Source organism: Amborella trichopoda, chromosome 6, assembly GCF_054954075.1.
Source record: "Amborella trichopoda isolate Santa Cruz 75 chromosome 6, AtrichopodaSantaCruz75HAP2 v2.0, whole genome shotgun sequence".
Taxonomy (NCBI): domain Eukaryota; kingdom Viridiplantae; phylum Streptophyta; class Magnoliopsida; order Amborellales; family Amborellaceae; genus Amborella; species Amborella trichopoda.
The window spans coordinates 49,790,504-49,807,358 of NC_142341.1; the positions used below are offsets into that span (position 1 = coordinate 49,790,504).

Below are 16,855 nucleotides of genomic sequence, written 5' to 3' on the forward strand. Positions count from 1 at the left end.
CTAAACTGCTTCCCTCTCTCTCCTAGTGGTTTTTACTGACGACTCTCTCTCCGTATGCTCCGGCAATCCATTTAAATGCTCCGGTAATAAGGACACGCGCTCTGGCAATGTAAGGACTTGCTTCGACAGCAGACCTTTTGGAGCCAAAACACTCCGACGGTTGGATAGGTCGCTCCGACAATGAGGACACGCACGCCAGCAATACAAGGACTCGTTCCGGTAGTACACTTTTTGGAGCCACAACACTCCGCGTAGTTGAATAGGTCGATCCGACAATGAAGACAAGCGCTCCGACAATACAAAGACACACTCCCGCAGTACACCTTTTGGAGCGACATTGTTCCAACGGTTGAATTGGTCCCTCCGGTAATACACTACTTGGGATCGCCAATAGATTTTTTTTATATAGGAAGGGCATTTCTATCCAAAAAATAACAATTTTTTACTGTAGGGGTTTTGCGAGAAAAAAGGGGTTGTGGGGATAAAAATGTGAGGAAAAATTAGCTGGGGGTTAAATTACATAGATAGTGTACTTGGGGTGAGGTTTGTAATTTTCCAAATATCATTTCAAGGAGGTTGTTTTTAGAACGAGCATGTCTTTTTTTATTTTATGGACCCGATTTCTATGCAGTCAAGCCCACATATATAAAAATGAGTGCTACTTAATAAATCTTAAAATCCATCTCAAAAATAGATTTATTAATAAACCCGTATTTCTACATATATGGGCTTGACTGCAAAGAAACTAGATCCGTTACGTAATCTATATTATAAATATAAAAGCATTATTATTTTTATATATAAATCTCGATCGGGAACATGTGCCTATTTCAGATCCATAGAGATGGACTTGGACCCTACTGGTTGGTTCTACCAGTCAGTCCCGGGTCGGGTCTGGGCGTCTGGGTCCAATACCACGCGAAGGGTTGGGGTTCTACGGAGCTTTCGGCAATTTAGAGAGAGAGAGAGTCTGTGTTTGGGGTTTATAGAGAGAGAGAGAGGGTTCGGGGGCTAGATTGGGAGCCGAAGCTAGGGATCTACGCTCCGAAAATAGAGAGAGAGAGAGAGAGAGAAAGAGATTGTGCGCCGTCCATAGAGAGAGATAGTTTGTGCGGTCCATAGAGGGAGAGAGAGTTTGTGCGCCGTCCATAGAGAGAGAGAGTTCGTGCGCCGTCCATAGAGAGAGAGAGAGCCGCCCATAGAGAGAGTTTGTGCACCGTCCATAGAGAGAGAGTGTGTAGATCGTAGTTTACGCTCATATAGAGAGTAGCATGCACGTTTCAAGCCGGAATACCTCGACTTAGCTGTATCTCCCATCACCTTACCTTTGAGAGAGGGGTTTTATTAGCGAGAGAAAAAAGGCCGGGTTTTAGAGAGAGAGAAAAAGGGTCCATGGCGAGAGGAAAAAAGGTGGAGTTTTAGAGAGAGAAGGTGGAGTTTTTGGGCAGAATGGTATATACTTCTCTTTTTTCCACAATTTAGGCTGAACCATAACCCAATTCCTGATAAAAATAAGGAAAAGAGGCGAGTCTGTTAAATTCTCGTTTAAATGTGCTCTCACTTAACCCCTGAGCGTTTCAGATCTTGGGCTTTTTTGGACAGGCGATTGTGGCAGTCTCTCTCTCGTCGATCACTTTGAAACCGCATGGACTCCCTCTATCTTTTCTTCAATTACGTCAATCATGTGCTGAATCTTCTGCTTCTTTCTAGAAACTGATCTGGCTCTTCTTCGAAAACGGAATTTTGAGCTTTTTGCCATGGCAAAAAGCATGGTTTCTACAAGCTCTGGCTTGGCCCCATTACCCACTTCTCGCAATTCTCTCTCGTCACTCAAATCAGGTCAATTGGCTTTTCCAAGCCATAGGATTTGTAGTAAGAGACTTAATTCGACAGGGAGATGTGAACCTCCTGTTAGAAAGATTGTTTGTGCCTGTACAGCTCCTCCAAGAAACTGGAACGACGGCTCGGCTATTCAATTCAATGTATGTTTTTCCCTTTTCTTTGTATAAGATTTTGGTTCTTTCTTTGTTGTTGCTTTCCATTAAAAGATTGTTTCTTTCTCTTCAGATTGAGATACTTTGCGCTTTTCTTTTCTTTAATGAAAAACACTCGAGGATTTTTTTTTTTTTCATACTCTTTGTTGTTCTAGTTTTGGATAGGTATTGATGTCATTGATAATTTGACTTTTTAATTTCTTGATGCCCAATCTCTTTCTTATGACTTTTTTTATGAATAAAGAATTGAATTTATTTGAATTCTAAGAATATTAAGAGTATAATTTTAGGATGCCCTGAATTTCACTGATGATATGCTTATTCAAAGTGGGTTTTGAATTATATAAGTCCTTCAGTTGTATTAGGTTGAATGAATCTTTTAGATTTGTTTTGGGTGGATGATTATTTGCTTTCTAGTTTTCTTTCTTTTGATTTAATATTGGGGGTTTTTGAATTTAGACTGGTTCGGTTTTTGGGTTTGTGCTTGTAGGATACGCCTGTCTCAGAGGTTGAACATCTGAGCAGAGAGCCTGAGGATGATTCCGATGTCTTGATTGAGTGTAGAAATGTTCACAAGTCATTTGGTGAGAAACAAATTTTGAAAGGTATCAGCTTCAAGGTAAATTCTTAAGTTCGGATTATATGTCTCTATACCTTTTCTGTAGAATGTTTAATTGTTCTTGGAAGGAATCTTGAAAATAAATTTTCACTCCTGTGGAATACATTACACTCCCCAAAAATGATTGAATAGTAGGAACGTGCTTGAGACTAGTTGCCACATTCCATGTAATACAGTAATACAGGGCCTGCTCTTATTAGCTTTACGGTGCCACATTCCATGTATATGGAAATGATGGATTTAAGTGATTGTGTCTGTATACTATGCTTCTGTAGTCTGTTCCATTGTCTGACTTTAGTTATGTGGTGTTCTATAGAAATAAATTTTCAATCAATGATTCTTTGGGATGAATATCAGTTCTGGGTTTGGAAGATAGAAGTTTGATATCTTTGATAGTTTGATGTATCGAATTCTGTCATGCATACGATTTGTGTTTCTTCATACACATAACTCCTAGAATGATTATGATGTGTCAGTTGGTTTGTGAGGAATGTGGCTCCCAAATAATCCAAATTAGCTATAAGAAGAAAAATAAGAAAGTAGAATAACATTAGCAAAAAATTGCTTTATCCAAAGCAAGGTTCAGAAACTCGTCTCGGTCAAGGTATTCAGCCCTTGGCTAAGTCGAGTAACTCGCCCAAGTCCATATGGATTAAGCCAAGTGATGTACAACCAAAAAATAGGTCAAAAAAGGGTAATTTTTTTCAAAATAGTTAAAAGTAAGAAAAAAAAAAAAAAAAGAGTTAATTGAAAGCATTAGAAGACTAAAAAGATGAAAAGAATCTATAAAATATGGATTATTGAAATTTTTTATTTAGATTTTGAATATTTCAATTTTTTTTAGAAAAACAGAAAAAGCTATGAAAGTACTCAAATCATCTTAAAAACTACCAAAATTATCTGAAAACTTAATTCTAAGTTTCTAACAAATAAAGTGCTATTTTCCACATTTTCTGCATTTTTTCTATTTTATTAAATTATAAGGGTGGGGTGACTGGCCGTGGAACTCACCTCTACTTGGTCCCTAAAGATGAGTTGCATGGAACTCGCTTCTACTCGGTCTCTCCCTTAGGGCAAGTCCAAGTAACTCACTCAAGTCCAATTGGACTCGGGTGGGTCATGGAATTCAGATCCAAAGACAAGGTGAAAGCAATAATATATCATTAGTATCTGATATGGTTCTTTTGTTGTGCTTGTGCTTGTTTATAGTTGTCATATTTATAACGAGTTGCATGGAACTCGCTTCTACTCGGTCTCTCCCTTAGGACAAGTCCGAGTAACTCGCTCAAGTCTGTTGGACTCGGGTGGGTCATGGAATTCGGATCCAAAGATGAGGTGAGAGCACCAATATATCATTAGTATCTGATTTGGTCCTTTTGTTGTGCTTGTGCTTGCTTTATAGTTGTCATATTTATAACTGAATAATACACAGTTGGGACCTTGTTAAGTTGCTCTTTTTCTACAAGTCTTATAAAACACGCCGATGTTCGAAAATTCGGCCACCTAGGCGGAATTTGGCCGCTCAGCTGCCTAAGCGGCCAATCGCCTAAAATGCTTAGTTAGAACCTAGGCAAGGCACCTAGGCGGCTTGCGTCTAGGTGCTTCAGTCAAGGCAGCTGCCTTGGAGCAGGTTGCCATGCCCTCGGCTATGGTCAAAATAGTAATTTTTCCCCCTTAGAAAAGGGAGGAAAAGGGTTTTGGGGGGCATTCTAAACCCCAAAACCAAATTCGTTCCATATAGAGAGAAAAACTTCCCAAAAACCTCTATTTTTTATTTATCGAAAGATCGATAAATTTTCGATTACTTCTGAAATGAAAGGCAATGCTTCGTGGTAGTTTTCAGAGCTTCTAGTGGCCAATAGTGAGGACTTTTGGCGATTGAATAGATGAGGTTTGGGCCGACATCGTCTTCATTTTGATATGTTCAAAGCATTAGGCCATTATGATATTTGAATAAGGGTTTTTTGCTATAACGTATTATATTTTGAATCATTTGATCTTTCTTTTTTTTCATTTTTTTTTTCTTTTATGATATCTTTGCATGTTTGTGATTAATTGATTATTAAGTCGTTTGTTTGTACGATGAAATTGGTCCTATATCGAATTCTTTTTATGAATAGCGGGTTCTTACTTTGTACAATGTGTGATGTTTTGATATCCTATTAGTTTTGCTTAACTTTTTTTATATTTTTACATATTTGTAGATGGAACATTTACCGATTTGGACTTATATTATGTGAATACTCATAAATTTTGGATGAAATCGATATTTCTTGAATATTTGATATCCAAAATGAAATCTTATGGATATTTATTAGTAAATAATATTATATTATAACTTTTATCTTAAATAATAGTCGCAACCTGTCCCTAGGTGGGTGCCTATGCCTTTTTGAACAATGAAACACACAATGGCAATTGATATTTTTCAGTAACTGCGCATATTAATGGACAATGAAAGTTGTCTGGTTCATACTAACACTGAGAAAATATTACTTAGCAAGCCATCTCTGATATAATATGCAACAGCGAGAAATTGTTTGTTGTATTTTGTGGTACACTGAAGTTCCCATTGGTGCTTACGTTGTCTGGAGACTGATGCTGCAAAGAATTTTTGCACATAGGGGAGCGTTAGTTTATCTTGTATTAAACTGAATATGCCAATTAAAATGAGTTTGAATTAGCAACTAATGGAAGTAGTGAAATAAGGAATCGTTATTCCATGTGTAAATACTACAAGATTGGTCAAATAATATGTACCTAAGATTTTCTCCCATTGGTTGGCAATTGGGATAAGCTTGGATGATGATGAAGGTGGTCATGTAGTCTTATTCATGATGGAATTGAAGTTTGTTTGTTTTTCTTTTTTTCTTATGGATTAATATCTTACATGTTCTTCTCATCCTAATCTTCATCTAGTGCTTGATTGCCTTAGAGTATAATATTTATATATTGATATGTTTTTCTTATTCTTTTAATAGTTCTTCTGGATTGACAGATCAGACATGGGGAAGCTGTTGGAATAATTGGTCCATCTGGCACTGGGAAGTCAACAGTTTTAAAGATTATGGCCGGACTTCTTGCTCCTGACGAGGCAAGTGGTCCTCTTTAATTTCAGCACTTCCTAATTTTGTTTCTATTGAAGTACTGTTACTTTGCTAGTTGGCTGGGTTCTAGATTTCAGGCATCTTTAGAAATCATCTCTTGGTTATTTGAAGTTTTGTCTTCCAATGAGCAGGGGGAGGTTCGTATTAGAGGAAGGAAGAGACATGGTTTGATCAGTGATGAAGAAATATCAGGCTTGCGGATTGGCTTGGTCCTTCTCTCTCTCTTTCTCTATCAATATATATATATATATATATATGTGTGTGTGTGTGTGTGTGTGTGTGTGTGTGTGTGTGTGTGACGCACATGGATGTGTCATGAATATTCAACTTGGTGCGAAACTTACAAATGCTTATGGGAGTAACATGTGAATTGCATGATTTACGGGAGTTGCTGATTATCTGTTTTGTGATATCATTTATTGCCACCCATAAAGAAAATGAATTCAATTATCATTACATGAGCTTAGAGTGGCTCTATTATGAAATAGTAAGCGCTCAATTTTAGAGAATAAAATCAGAGTCTAATCATGAGGATGCTAGTAGCATTCAGGATGAGTGTTGTTGATCTCAATGACAGCGAGACACAACTTCCCTCTCTTCATGTAGTTGAAGTGTGCTTTTTGTTACCAATAAATTAAAAGAATAAAGCCTATATCTTAACTCCCATTTTTGTGTTCATGGATTACAGGTATTTCAAAGTGCTGCACTTTTTGATTCTCTAACAGTTCGTGAGAATGTCGGCTTCCCTCTGTGAGCACCATTTTCAATTTTGTGAGCCTGTCTTATTACCTTTCCCGCTTTCCTTGGAAAAAAGATGAGGTGGTCTCGTGAGGCCACTGTTAAAGCACGTTTTTCTATACTAAAACACTGTTAGAACTCTGATTACATATATTGGTCGGGGGAACCTGTGTTGATGATCTTATGGGACAACCATAAACCTGCTTTTTTTGTTTTGAGTGGATTCATATATAATGTGCCTTACACGACGTTTCTTTATTCTTTGTACTGATAGGTATGAACACTCCAACATGCCAGAGGATCAAATAGCAGAGCTTGTTACAGAGAATTTGGCAGCTGTCGGCTTGAAGGTATTGCAGATTATATGAGATACAAATATTGTTACTGTTTCATTTTTTGGATATATAACATATATGCTGGTGCTTACATATATCCAATATGCTGGCTTTATAGATTTCATTCTTCATTCTTATATTATTCTTCTAATGCAGTTTAGTCCCCACTATTCAGGTTTGGTATGTTTAGTCTGATTTAGAGGTATTAGACTGAACTCATGTGAACAGAAAAATAATGCAGCTTCTGTTGATTCTTTATGAAAACATGCAACTTTTATTCATTCATTAGCTACTATAAAAAGGTTTAGTTCATTAATTAATTTTTAAGATCACTTAATTATTTATTCTTTGATAACTCTTATCCTGAAGATTTACCATCGGATTTGAACACTTTGGTTATTCTCTTGGATGTGTTTGATGTGGGTTTCGCCGCCTAAGGTGGTGCATGTTGGGTCCATTTCTACCATTTCTTTTAATTGGTATAATGAAATTGGGCATGGATGCCTACTACATTAATTCATCCAGAAACAATAGGGACAGAGTAGTTGAGGTACCACTTTTATGGCTGTAAAAAAAAATTTGGATAATTTTAAAGGTTGAGACTTAAATCAGTTAAGCTGAAGCATCAATCTCTTAGTTGCATAAATATTTTAGATAGGCGATGCAAAAGCAAAGGGCAGGGAAGAGAGAGAGGGAGAGAGAGAGAGAGAGAGAGAGAGAGAGGGAGGGAGGGAGAGAGAGAGAGAGAGAGAGAGAGAGAGAGAGAGAGAGAGGGAGAGAGAGAGAGAGAGAGAGAGAGAGAGAGAGAGAGATTGGAATGTCCAAACCCTAAGTCTTCTTCCTATAAAATTCTTTTAAGGAAAAATTGTGTAGAGACCAGAAAACTTTACCAGAATTTTAGTTTGGTCCATATTTTTGGATATTTTATGCAGAGGTCCTGCTCTTTCATCTCGCCTTTTTTTTTAATTCCGGTTTTGCCATGCCTACGTCACTGGTTTTTTAGTTCACCTTTTTTTATATTTGTTGTTTCTAGGGCAGTCTGATGCTGCGAATATTAAACCGACCCATTTTCTGGGTGGTTGGATTTGGGAACATTGGACTGCCCAATGCTTCATTTAAAAAAAGAAATATATGGTCCGCGTTGGAGAAATCTGACTGAAGTTTTTCAAAAAAAAAAGAAAAATAGGATGCACCAATATTTCTAATATTGGATTGACCCAACAAACAGCTACCGCCAAACTATTCGAGGAATTTATGTCCTAGGTGGTCTGCCCGACCGCAAAGACCTTAGTTTATCACAAAAACCTTTTAAAATTTGGCGAAATTTCATGAAGTTTAAGAACTAAGGTAGGCTCATCATTTTAGAAAATTAATAGAGTTCTCTAGGGATCAAGGAAACTGTAAAAAGTTTCAAAAATTTTGTGGTCCAGCAGACCACCTAGACCATAAGATCCTTGGATATTAGTAGAAGTACATTAGTTGTTTGTTGGGTTGGTCTGATATTTGAGATATCGGATCACCATATTTAAAAAAAAATCGGTCCAATGCCTCCAAAATCAGAGTGTATACTTTAAAAAGTATGAAGTATAGGGCGGTCTGATATTTCCAATATCAAATCGATTCAGAAATAGGTCGGTTCAATATCTAGGACATCATACTGCCCTAGAAATAACAAAAATAAAAGAATAAAATGAAAAAAAGCAGTCTGGTGTTTGCAATGTTTGACAGATGCAAACACCAGACCGGTGGAAAAATAGAATTAAAAAAAAGGGAGATGAGAGTGAAGGACCTCCTTTTAAATATCAAAAAATATGGACCAAACTGTAAGTTTGGTCAAGTTTTCTGCTCTCTATATCATTTTTCCTTCTTTTAATTCTAACAATAAAACCTTAACATGACACTGTCATGCATATGTGCAAAACTATTCTCTCATAAAGATAAAATTCAACCAAAGCAAACTGCATGCTGCTGCATCCAAGAACCATCATATTGGTAGTATTGGTTCCTCAGGGTCAGAAAGTATGCAGTGGATGCTCTTGGGTTTGCTGTATCATTTATAACTTTCATAGCAATTCTACTATCTACATATGGTATCAAATTGTTGTTCGTTTCTCTAATCTTTCAGAAAAAAAGCTCATCAAATTGTCCTTTTCTCCAATCTTTCAGAAAAAAAGCTCTTAGATTTGCTGTATTTTTTATGACTTTCATCAGCAATTCTACTATCTACATATGGTATCAAAATGTTGTTCTTTTATCTAATATTTCAGAAAAAGAAAACAAAGGAATGTTCTCTATTACATCTTATGAACTACAGTTGGATTGATGCACGACTCCACTACACAAGGTGTCCAATGGAAACATGTTTCTTTTACTATTTTTGCTTTCTCTTCTACCTAATTTTCGGGATTATCTGTGATTACTGAATAATGTTTTCGCCTTCTAGTTTTGAGTCTTGACATTGTCAATCCATTGCCATAATACAATTTATGTTCTGAAAAGAGAAAATCACTTTTCCATCAAGACAATGAAATAATAAATCCACTAAAGTCTCTCACTGTCAGTCTTTCCATTGTATATATGATACTAGGAATCGATTGTGATCAAGATTCAATTAAAAAAGGGAAAATATCCCCTTATCCCCTATTTTTAACTTCTATATCTCATGAGACCCAAGAAATGCAAATGTTACTTGCAAGCAAAAAGAGTCCATCTTTTCTATCTTACAACCCCCTGGAACCTTTTAACTATAATTTTTTTATCCTAAAAACAACTAAAATGACACTCTATCCTTTTCTTCTCCGTTAAACGTGAACCACCCACCCTGTCTCTCACATCACCTCTCTCTCTCTTACAATCCCAATGAAGCAAAGCAAGATTTTTTTCACAAGCCCGGAGACTTGAACAAAAGGGTATCATTCTCATTCTTCGGCTTGAGTGGCTTCCTCGACTTCTTTTGCCGGACTGGTTCAGCTTTTGCAACAACCGTCGCCATAGCAAGAGAGAGAAAGAGAGAAACTGTTCATTTGCAAAATTGGAGAAGGAGAACCTTGTCCATCTGTCAATTACATATGAGACTTCATGCATATAAAATTGTCCCTCCACTGAAGGTTCCTCGACTAAAGCTCCACACAGGAGCCACCATGTTCTCTCTTCACCCACTTTCTCTCTCTACAATTCTTGTTTCCTCTGGTTCTCAGCAGCCATGACCCTATCTCTCTACCATTCTCTCTCCCTCTGCAACAATCCCAAACCCCTCTTTCTCAAAACGACCCCCAAAGTCTCACTCTCTCTCTAGAAAGACTCATCCCAAAACCCACATCAGGTCTCTATCACAAGCTCTCCATCTATGCCTCCACCTCGCTGGCAAGAGCCCAACTTCTCAAACGCCCCAAATTTGGCAAACATGCAACTACATTTGGGGTTCCTCTGTCTCCTCTAAGCTATGGTGCCTACACTGTCACTCTCGATTTCAGATCACCTCCCCAGCCTCTTTCTTTCATCATGGACACAGGTAGTGAACTTGTTTGGTTTCCATGTACCTCAAAATACAGGAAACAATAATTTCCTCAGAGCTCAGAAAATATTTCAGAGCTGACCGGAGAATTGATCCAAGATTTGTACAATCAGAAAAGAAACCCTAACTTTATGCAAATAAACCCTAATTGCAGACAAACGACTCAAGATTCGTACCAAATTGAAGACCCTATTGATTGCAGAAGAGAGAGACAGAGAGCTTTGAATCTCTTAGAGTCAAAGCATGTAAAGCCCTAGAAGTCTCGAGAGAGAGCTGCCTCGGCTCGCAAGAGAGAGCGAGCTGCCTCTGGTTTTTGCAAGAGAGAGAGTGGCCTCCGGTTTTTGTAAAAGAGAGATGGAGTTTTGAGAGAGACGGTGATGAGAGAGAGGGGGTGGTGCACGTTAATGGAGAAGAAAAGAAGAAAAGGATAGAGTGTCATTTTAGTATTTTTTAGGGACAAAAATTTATAGTCAAAGGGGTTCAGGGGGTTGGCTTATAAGTAATATTTTCATTTCTTGGGTCTCATAAGATATAGAAGTTAAAAACAGGGGATAAGGGGATATTTTCCCATTAAAAAAAGAAAAATTCATGGGCCATTTAGATTTCAGAAATAAGACAAATTTAAGAGTAATGTTGATTTTCTCCTGTGGGGTCCCTCTAACATGTCATCAATGTACCAAACATTTTTCCTTCGTTCTGATATTGAAGCGTAATAAGATGTGTATCATGATGCATAATGATATGCCAAAGCATTTAAATCATTTTCTTCCTATTTATTTCAAACCCTGGATCCTTTTGGTAATCACAATGATGGCTTACTTGCTATAGCAATAAGCTTTATTTGAAAGTAAAAAATCACTCCATAAGAGCCTTATATACTCATATACATGAATCAGATCAGATACTACCTTTTTGTCACAAAGGATGCACTATTCAGCTGCCCAATACCACAGTTTTGAAAGCTAGTGCATTACCTTTCTCATCCAATATTTCTCATCATTGATGTGTTTTTGTATTTTGTTTATAGTAATTTCTTGAACAAATGTAAACTACTTCTAGGCTTCAATAATGTGGCGTGTTTGTGGCCTAAATGATACTCCATTCAATATGCTTGGCCATCAATTACTTTTTTGAAATTCCATCAGAGGTTGCCTCATTTCTTAAGAATTGGAGCACTGCATTTCATCATGTTTCTTATGTGATCGATGGGGCTAGACCCATCAGGCATTTGAGTTTAGACACCTCTTTTTTGTTCTTTAAGGGACTTTCATTGGGGAAACTGCCTCTTTTTAGCTACATAAGTGCCCATCAATACAACTAGACCTAACATGCTACCAAGAAAAGATGCCAGATTAAACTTCTTGAAGATCAATTGAGTACCAGGAAAACTGACTGAATAGTTTTTTCCTTTTTTATTCAAAAAAAAGTTGGGTTGGTTTCTCAATACCATTTTCTTTCACAAAATGATTCCTAAATTGAATTCATTGCTTCATAGCTAGTAGTGCAAAAGCCTGTTCATTAAGTTTCTCTTACTGGGATGAACTCTTGATAATTTAGATATGCTTCCTATGTGGCCTCAGTAATAACTCCTTGCGATTAATCTTTGAGATCATTCTCTTCATGGATCGACATTTTAGCAGCCTCTTAAATAAAGTAGATTCCAACTTTTCTAACCTTAGTATAAGAAAACTCCTGACAGTTTTCATACCCCATATGCCTAAGAATACATGGAGAATGTATCCCATCCCATAAAGAAAAGGGAAGCTATCGATATGCCAATAGTATTAAAAAAATCACAAAATCTACTGTTGTTTCTAGGAAATTTACAATCTGTCTCCCTCTACAAAGTGGCAGGGGCACAATTGACTCCCTCATATATTCCCTGCTCCTTCGCCACCCTCTCAATGACAACAAAATATCCACCCATAAACAGCACCCACACCCACCCCCACCCCACTAAGGCACACATATACAAACACACAAACACCTCTCTCTCTCTCTCTCTCTCTCTCTCTCTCTTATCTCATAATTCGACCACTATAGCACCCACACCCACACCCACACCCGCACCACTAAGAACATACATACAAACACCTCTCTCTCTCTCTCCTCCTCCCCCCTAGTATCTCATAATTCAATCTCCTTTTGTAAGCCACCCTTGGATCGAGCTTGAACTGTCACTCTATTTTTTTTGTCTTTCCTCCTATGTTACCTTGCTCCCTTCCCAAGCCAGCCTGGAGATTGACCTTGAACTCTTTGTATTTTTATTTGTATTTCCTCCTATTTCTCCAATTTTTAAGTCCATAGTATCCACCTATTCCACCGAGAGCAGTACTTCTCTTTGTTTAAGAGTCTTGTAGAATAGTATGGCAATACTAAGAGTTGATTCTTGTTCAAGTACATGGGTTGATGCGATTGCACCCTAGCCTTGCATAACTGGGTGGAACTTGTGGCATTGGGAGATCCCAAGGCTATGCCGCAAAAGGGGATGTTTTAGCGGTTGAAATCAGGTGATCTTCGCCTAAATGCGGTAAGAAAAGTGCAAAGCACTTTCATGGAGAAGAGATTTTATTTAATGGGGACTGTTTCTCAAGTCAATAGTAGCGTTTGTTTAGGACGCAATTGTACTCCTGTAATGGTTCGCCTTCATTTTTGGAGGTTGATTCAGGTATTTCTGACTCGGCTGTAGTTCTTTTATGGGGCTTCAGGTTCTCATGAAAACTCATGTGACCTAAGAAATTCCAGTTTCAATCTCATGGAAGCTAGTTTCATAGATAAGCTCATGTTTATGTCTGCTCACTATCGTTTCTTTTATATTCTAAAATTGTGATTTGTATAGAGTTGTGTTTTTTTTTTTTGCTGGGATAATTGAGAGTTGTGGGTTTCATGAATGGAGTTAAAATGTGTTAAATATGCCATGGCGGAATTCATGAAGAAAAGAAACTTATATGCCTTTACTATAGTAGAATTGATACAATTCACCCAATTCTTATGTCTATGTCTGATGTTCTCTTCCGCAAAGCAAAAGAAGTATTCAGTTTTCGATGCCTTCTAACTTTTTTAGTCACTGTAGGAGGTGAGTCTAATTTCTCTCACCCTAGTCGTTCACCTATCGGAAGGAGTGTATAAACAATAAACACCACAAACTCCCTCTGAATTTACACTAATACAACCAGTTAGGTAAACCCTCATGTGCATGGGTCCTTAGCTCATGCAGAGAGTTAGCTCACGAGAACCCATGCAGTTTCAAGCTGACACATTCAGTGCCTTTTTTGGGTTCCTTTGTAAGGTTCAATACTCTATTTCTTAAGGTTGATAAAAGAAAAATAAAGAAAGGGCTCGAACCCATAGATTGATTGCAAGGTGCTCATTGTTGCAGCCTTGAATTATTGTGTCTAAATGATCTGAATTCGAGCCAAAAATAACCATCTTTACTCGCCTCTTCTGTTTTACAATAGTTCTATTTTTAATGTAGTCTCTATAGGCAATTTTCTAGGATGTCATTCCATGTGAGCTCCACTTGGTTGAGATAAGAAATCCTCTATTGATCTTTGTGCAGGGAGTTGAGGACCGATTACCTTCAGAATTGTCAGGAGGAATGAAGAAACGAGTAGCATTAGCTCGATCTATCATTCTTGACAACTCAAAGGAAGCTGTAGAACCAGAGGTACCGAGAATGCGTTTATTCATCATCACCTAGCGATTTCGGGATTCTTCTTTTATTGTTAATACTTAATCAGTCTGGTGGCTTATGGAGCTCTTTTTATATGACGATAGATATGTTTTCTTTGTCATTAATCAAGGGGATAAAAAGAGGTTTTATTAATCAGGACCATAAATCTCTCTCTTCAGTATTATTATTTTTTCTTTGTTAGGACCACAAATATTCTATATGAAAGCTGTGAGACCAACTTTACTTTATGGGGCGGAATGTTGGGCGGTGAAAAAAACATACCCATAAAATGAGTATAGCTGAAATGAGAATGTTGAGATGGATATGTGGCAATACAAGAATCGATACAATTCGAAATGAATACATTCAAGAGAAATTAAATGTAGCATCAATAGGCAATAAGATGAGAGAAAGTAGATTTGGTTGGGCTGACCAAGTGTGGCACAGACCTAGCTAATATAACACTTGTTAGGAGGTACAAGTTACGTCAAGTAGAAGGCTAAAAAATGACAAGGGGTAAGCCCAAAAGGATATGTTTGGAAGTAGTGAGAAAAGATATGGAGATTATAGCCTCGATGAGGGTATAATCTTTAATAGAGCAGAATGACGGATTAGGATTCATGTAGCCGACCCCAATTAGTTAAAAAAATGTTTGTTTATGATGATAATGTTAGGACCATAAATCTCTCTCTCTCTCTCTCTCTCTTTCTCTCTCTCTCTGAGATCAGAGAATCAAGAAAAATGCCTTCGCGCGCTTTGTGTGCAGGTCCTCTTGTATGATGAACCAACAGCGGGACTTGACCCAATTGCTTCAACAGTGGTTGAAGATCTCATACGCTCTGTTCACTTAAAAGGTAAAGATGCTCTTGGGAAGCCAGGCAACATTACTTCATATGTGGTTGTTACTCACCAACACAGCACCATAAGAAGAGCGGTCGATAGGTAAATTTGGGTGCTTTTATTTTAAGAAATTGTTTCTCAATTTCTTTCTTTTGGTCTTCGCCTATCTTTTGACTTGGGGCTATCTTTTCATAGAAAAAAATTAGTTTTAGAAGGAAATTAGGAAACTTCAAACTACTATATATGTTCAACAGGTTGATCTTTCTCTACGAGGGGCAAATTGTTTGGCAAGGCATGACCCATGAATTCGCAACCTCGTCAAATCCCATTGTTAGACAGGTAATATCCTATTATCAATCCAATCTCACTATTTTGTTTTTCCTTTAAGCGTGTGTGTGTGTGTGCGTGTGTATATGTGTGAGAGAAAGAGGAAGTGGTCCTTTTGAAGTTGCTTATGAGTATGACGTGAGATGATTCACAAAGTTTGAATATGAAACGCACTTGGAGAGAGAGAGAGAGCTCATTTTGAAGTTGCATTTTGAGAATGAGGAGAGAGATGATTCATAAAGCTTAAAATATGAAATGCACTTGGTGTTTGTGTGAGAGTGAGAGAGAGAGAGGTCACTAAAGAGAGATGGTTCATAAAGCTTAAAATATGAAATGCAATTGGTGTGTGTGAGAGAGAGAGGTCATTCATCATCATCGTTTTAGCCTTTTTTCAATTAATTGAGGTCAGCTGTATGTATCCTGGTCGCCATTCTACTCTATTAAATGTTATATTCTCAGTGAGGCCATAAGTTTTCATATCTTTTCGGACTACTTCCAACTACGTCTTTTTGGGTCTATCTTTTGCCCTTTTCAGTCATTCCACTTGAATTAACTCACATCTCTTAAAAGGTGCGGTCTTTATTCAATACGACACATGGCCAGCCCACCTAAGTCTGCTCTCTCTCATTTTATCGTCTATTGGTGTTACGTCTTAATTTTCTCGAATAGAAAGATAGAGACGTCATTATAAAGTTCTATTTGAGGAGAGATGATTCGTAAAACTTAAAATATGAAATGTGCTTGTGGAGAGAGAGAGAGAGAGAGAGAGAGAGAGGATGAATAAAGCCTGCATATGAATTGCACTTGGTGTTCTTGCAGTTTGCATCAGGAAGCTTGGATGGGCCAATCAAATACTGAACATCTCAATCCATGTTAATGAAGCTTGTTGAGGGGTTTGGCCAAGGAAGAGATTGCCCCGTAAACCCAACATGGAGGATGTTTCAGTTAGGAAGTGTAGGGTTGATGGGGCCTTCAAATGCCGGTAGTTATTGGGGCAGAGATATGAAGAGAATCGTCGGTGTGTGTACAAATCTATTTACGGGCCCGTGTTTTTGTATCACATGCCTTAGAATGCCTCCCTTGTGGAGCAATTTATTGATATATTGCTTCGTTTTAATTCATATATTACTGGTTACTGTATAGAGAGATGAATCATTACATCTCTCGAGTTAAGAGAGATATTGCATGTCTCATTGAAAAGAATGATAACATTTTGATCTTAACGAAATTAATATTACAGGTAGGGTTGGTCTTAAAAGAAAATATCACTGGTTAAAACTCCTTACAAAATTATTAAGGGATCAAAGCTATAATGAATTAGAGGGTTTATTTTTTAACTTTCGTTTCCCAGTGATCCCCTTGAAAAATAGCACTCTAAACAAGACATTACAATGATTTGCCCATCCTGAACAAGCAGCGTTACTTGCCTCTTATTGACAGGCCCTCATTTAGATTTTCAACTCTGATTAGAGGTAAAAATAGTTTTTGAGGCATATGAACAGAATAAAGATAAATAAAACCGCACCTTGTGGATGATTTTGTGAGAGATTTTGACCCCTTGGATGATATTTTTTCTATCCCATGAATAAAATGCATATTTGGTTTGGATGGTAAAGCTGGCAGTGGAAAGGGCCAAACCTTCCCTAAGGGTATCATGGGCCCATCGTGGAGTAGGCCAAAGGAGCTGTCGCCCAGGCCTAATAGATTC

At 37.6% G+C, this 16,855-nt stretch overlaps 1 protein-coding gene across 8 annotated transcripts; it reads left to right on the top strand.

Annotated features, from left to right (window-relative positions):
- Positions 1 to 1,398: 1,398 nt before the first annotated feature.
- Positions 1,399 to 16,410, top strand: ABCI13 (non-intrinsic ABC protein 11). Of its 8 annotated transcripts, none has more exons than XR_016057141.1 (11): positions 1,399 to 1,452; positions 1,603 to 1,982; positions 2,485 to 2,613; positions 5,612 to 5,707; positions 5,852 to 5,929; positions 6,409 to 6,491; positions 6,733 to 6,808; positions 13,867 to 13,974; positions 14,747 to 14,922; positions 15,075 to 15,159; positions 15,967 to 16,410. XR_016057141.1 is itself a non-coding variant. In XM_088869006.1 (11 exons), exons 2-11 carry the CDS (start codon positions 1,758 to 1,760, stop codon positions 16,003 to 16,005), a joined length of 1,074 nt encoding a protein of 357 aa, XP_088725132.1. In that variant the 5' UTR covers positions 1,399 to 1,452; positions 1,603 to 1,757; the 3' UTR covers positions 16,006 to 16,410. The 8 variants fall into 8 exon arrangements, 7 of the variants coding, with proteins under 7 accessions (XP_088725132.1, XP_088725131.1, XP_006852122.1 ...); XM_088869006.1 differs by having other exon boundaries at positions 6,409 to 6,470; XM_088869005.1 differs by lacking the exon at positions 15,967 to 16,410 and adding an exon at positions 15,718 to 15,876 and having other exon boundaries at positions 6,409 to 6,470.
- The last annotated feature ends 445 nt before the right edge of the window (positions 16,411 to 16,855 follow it).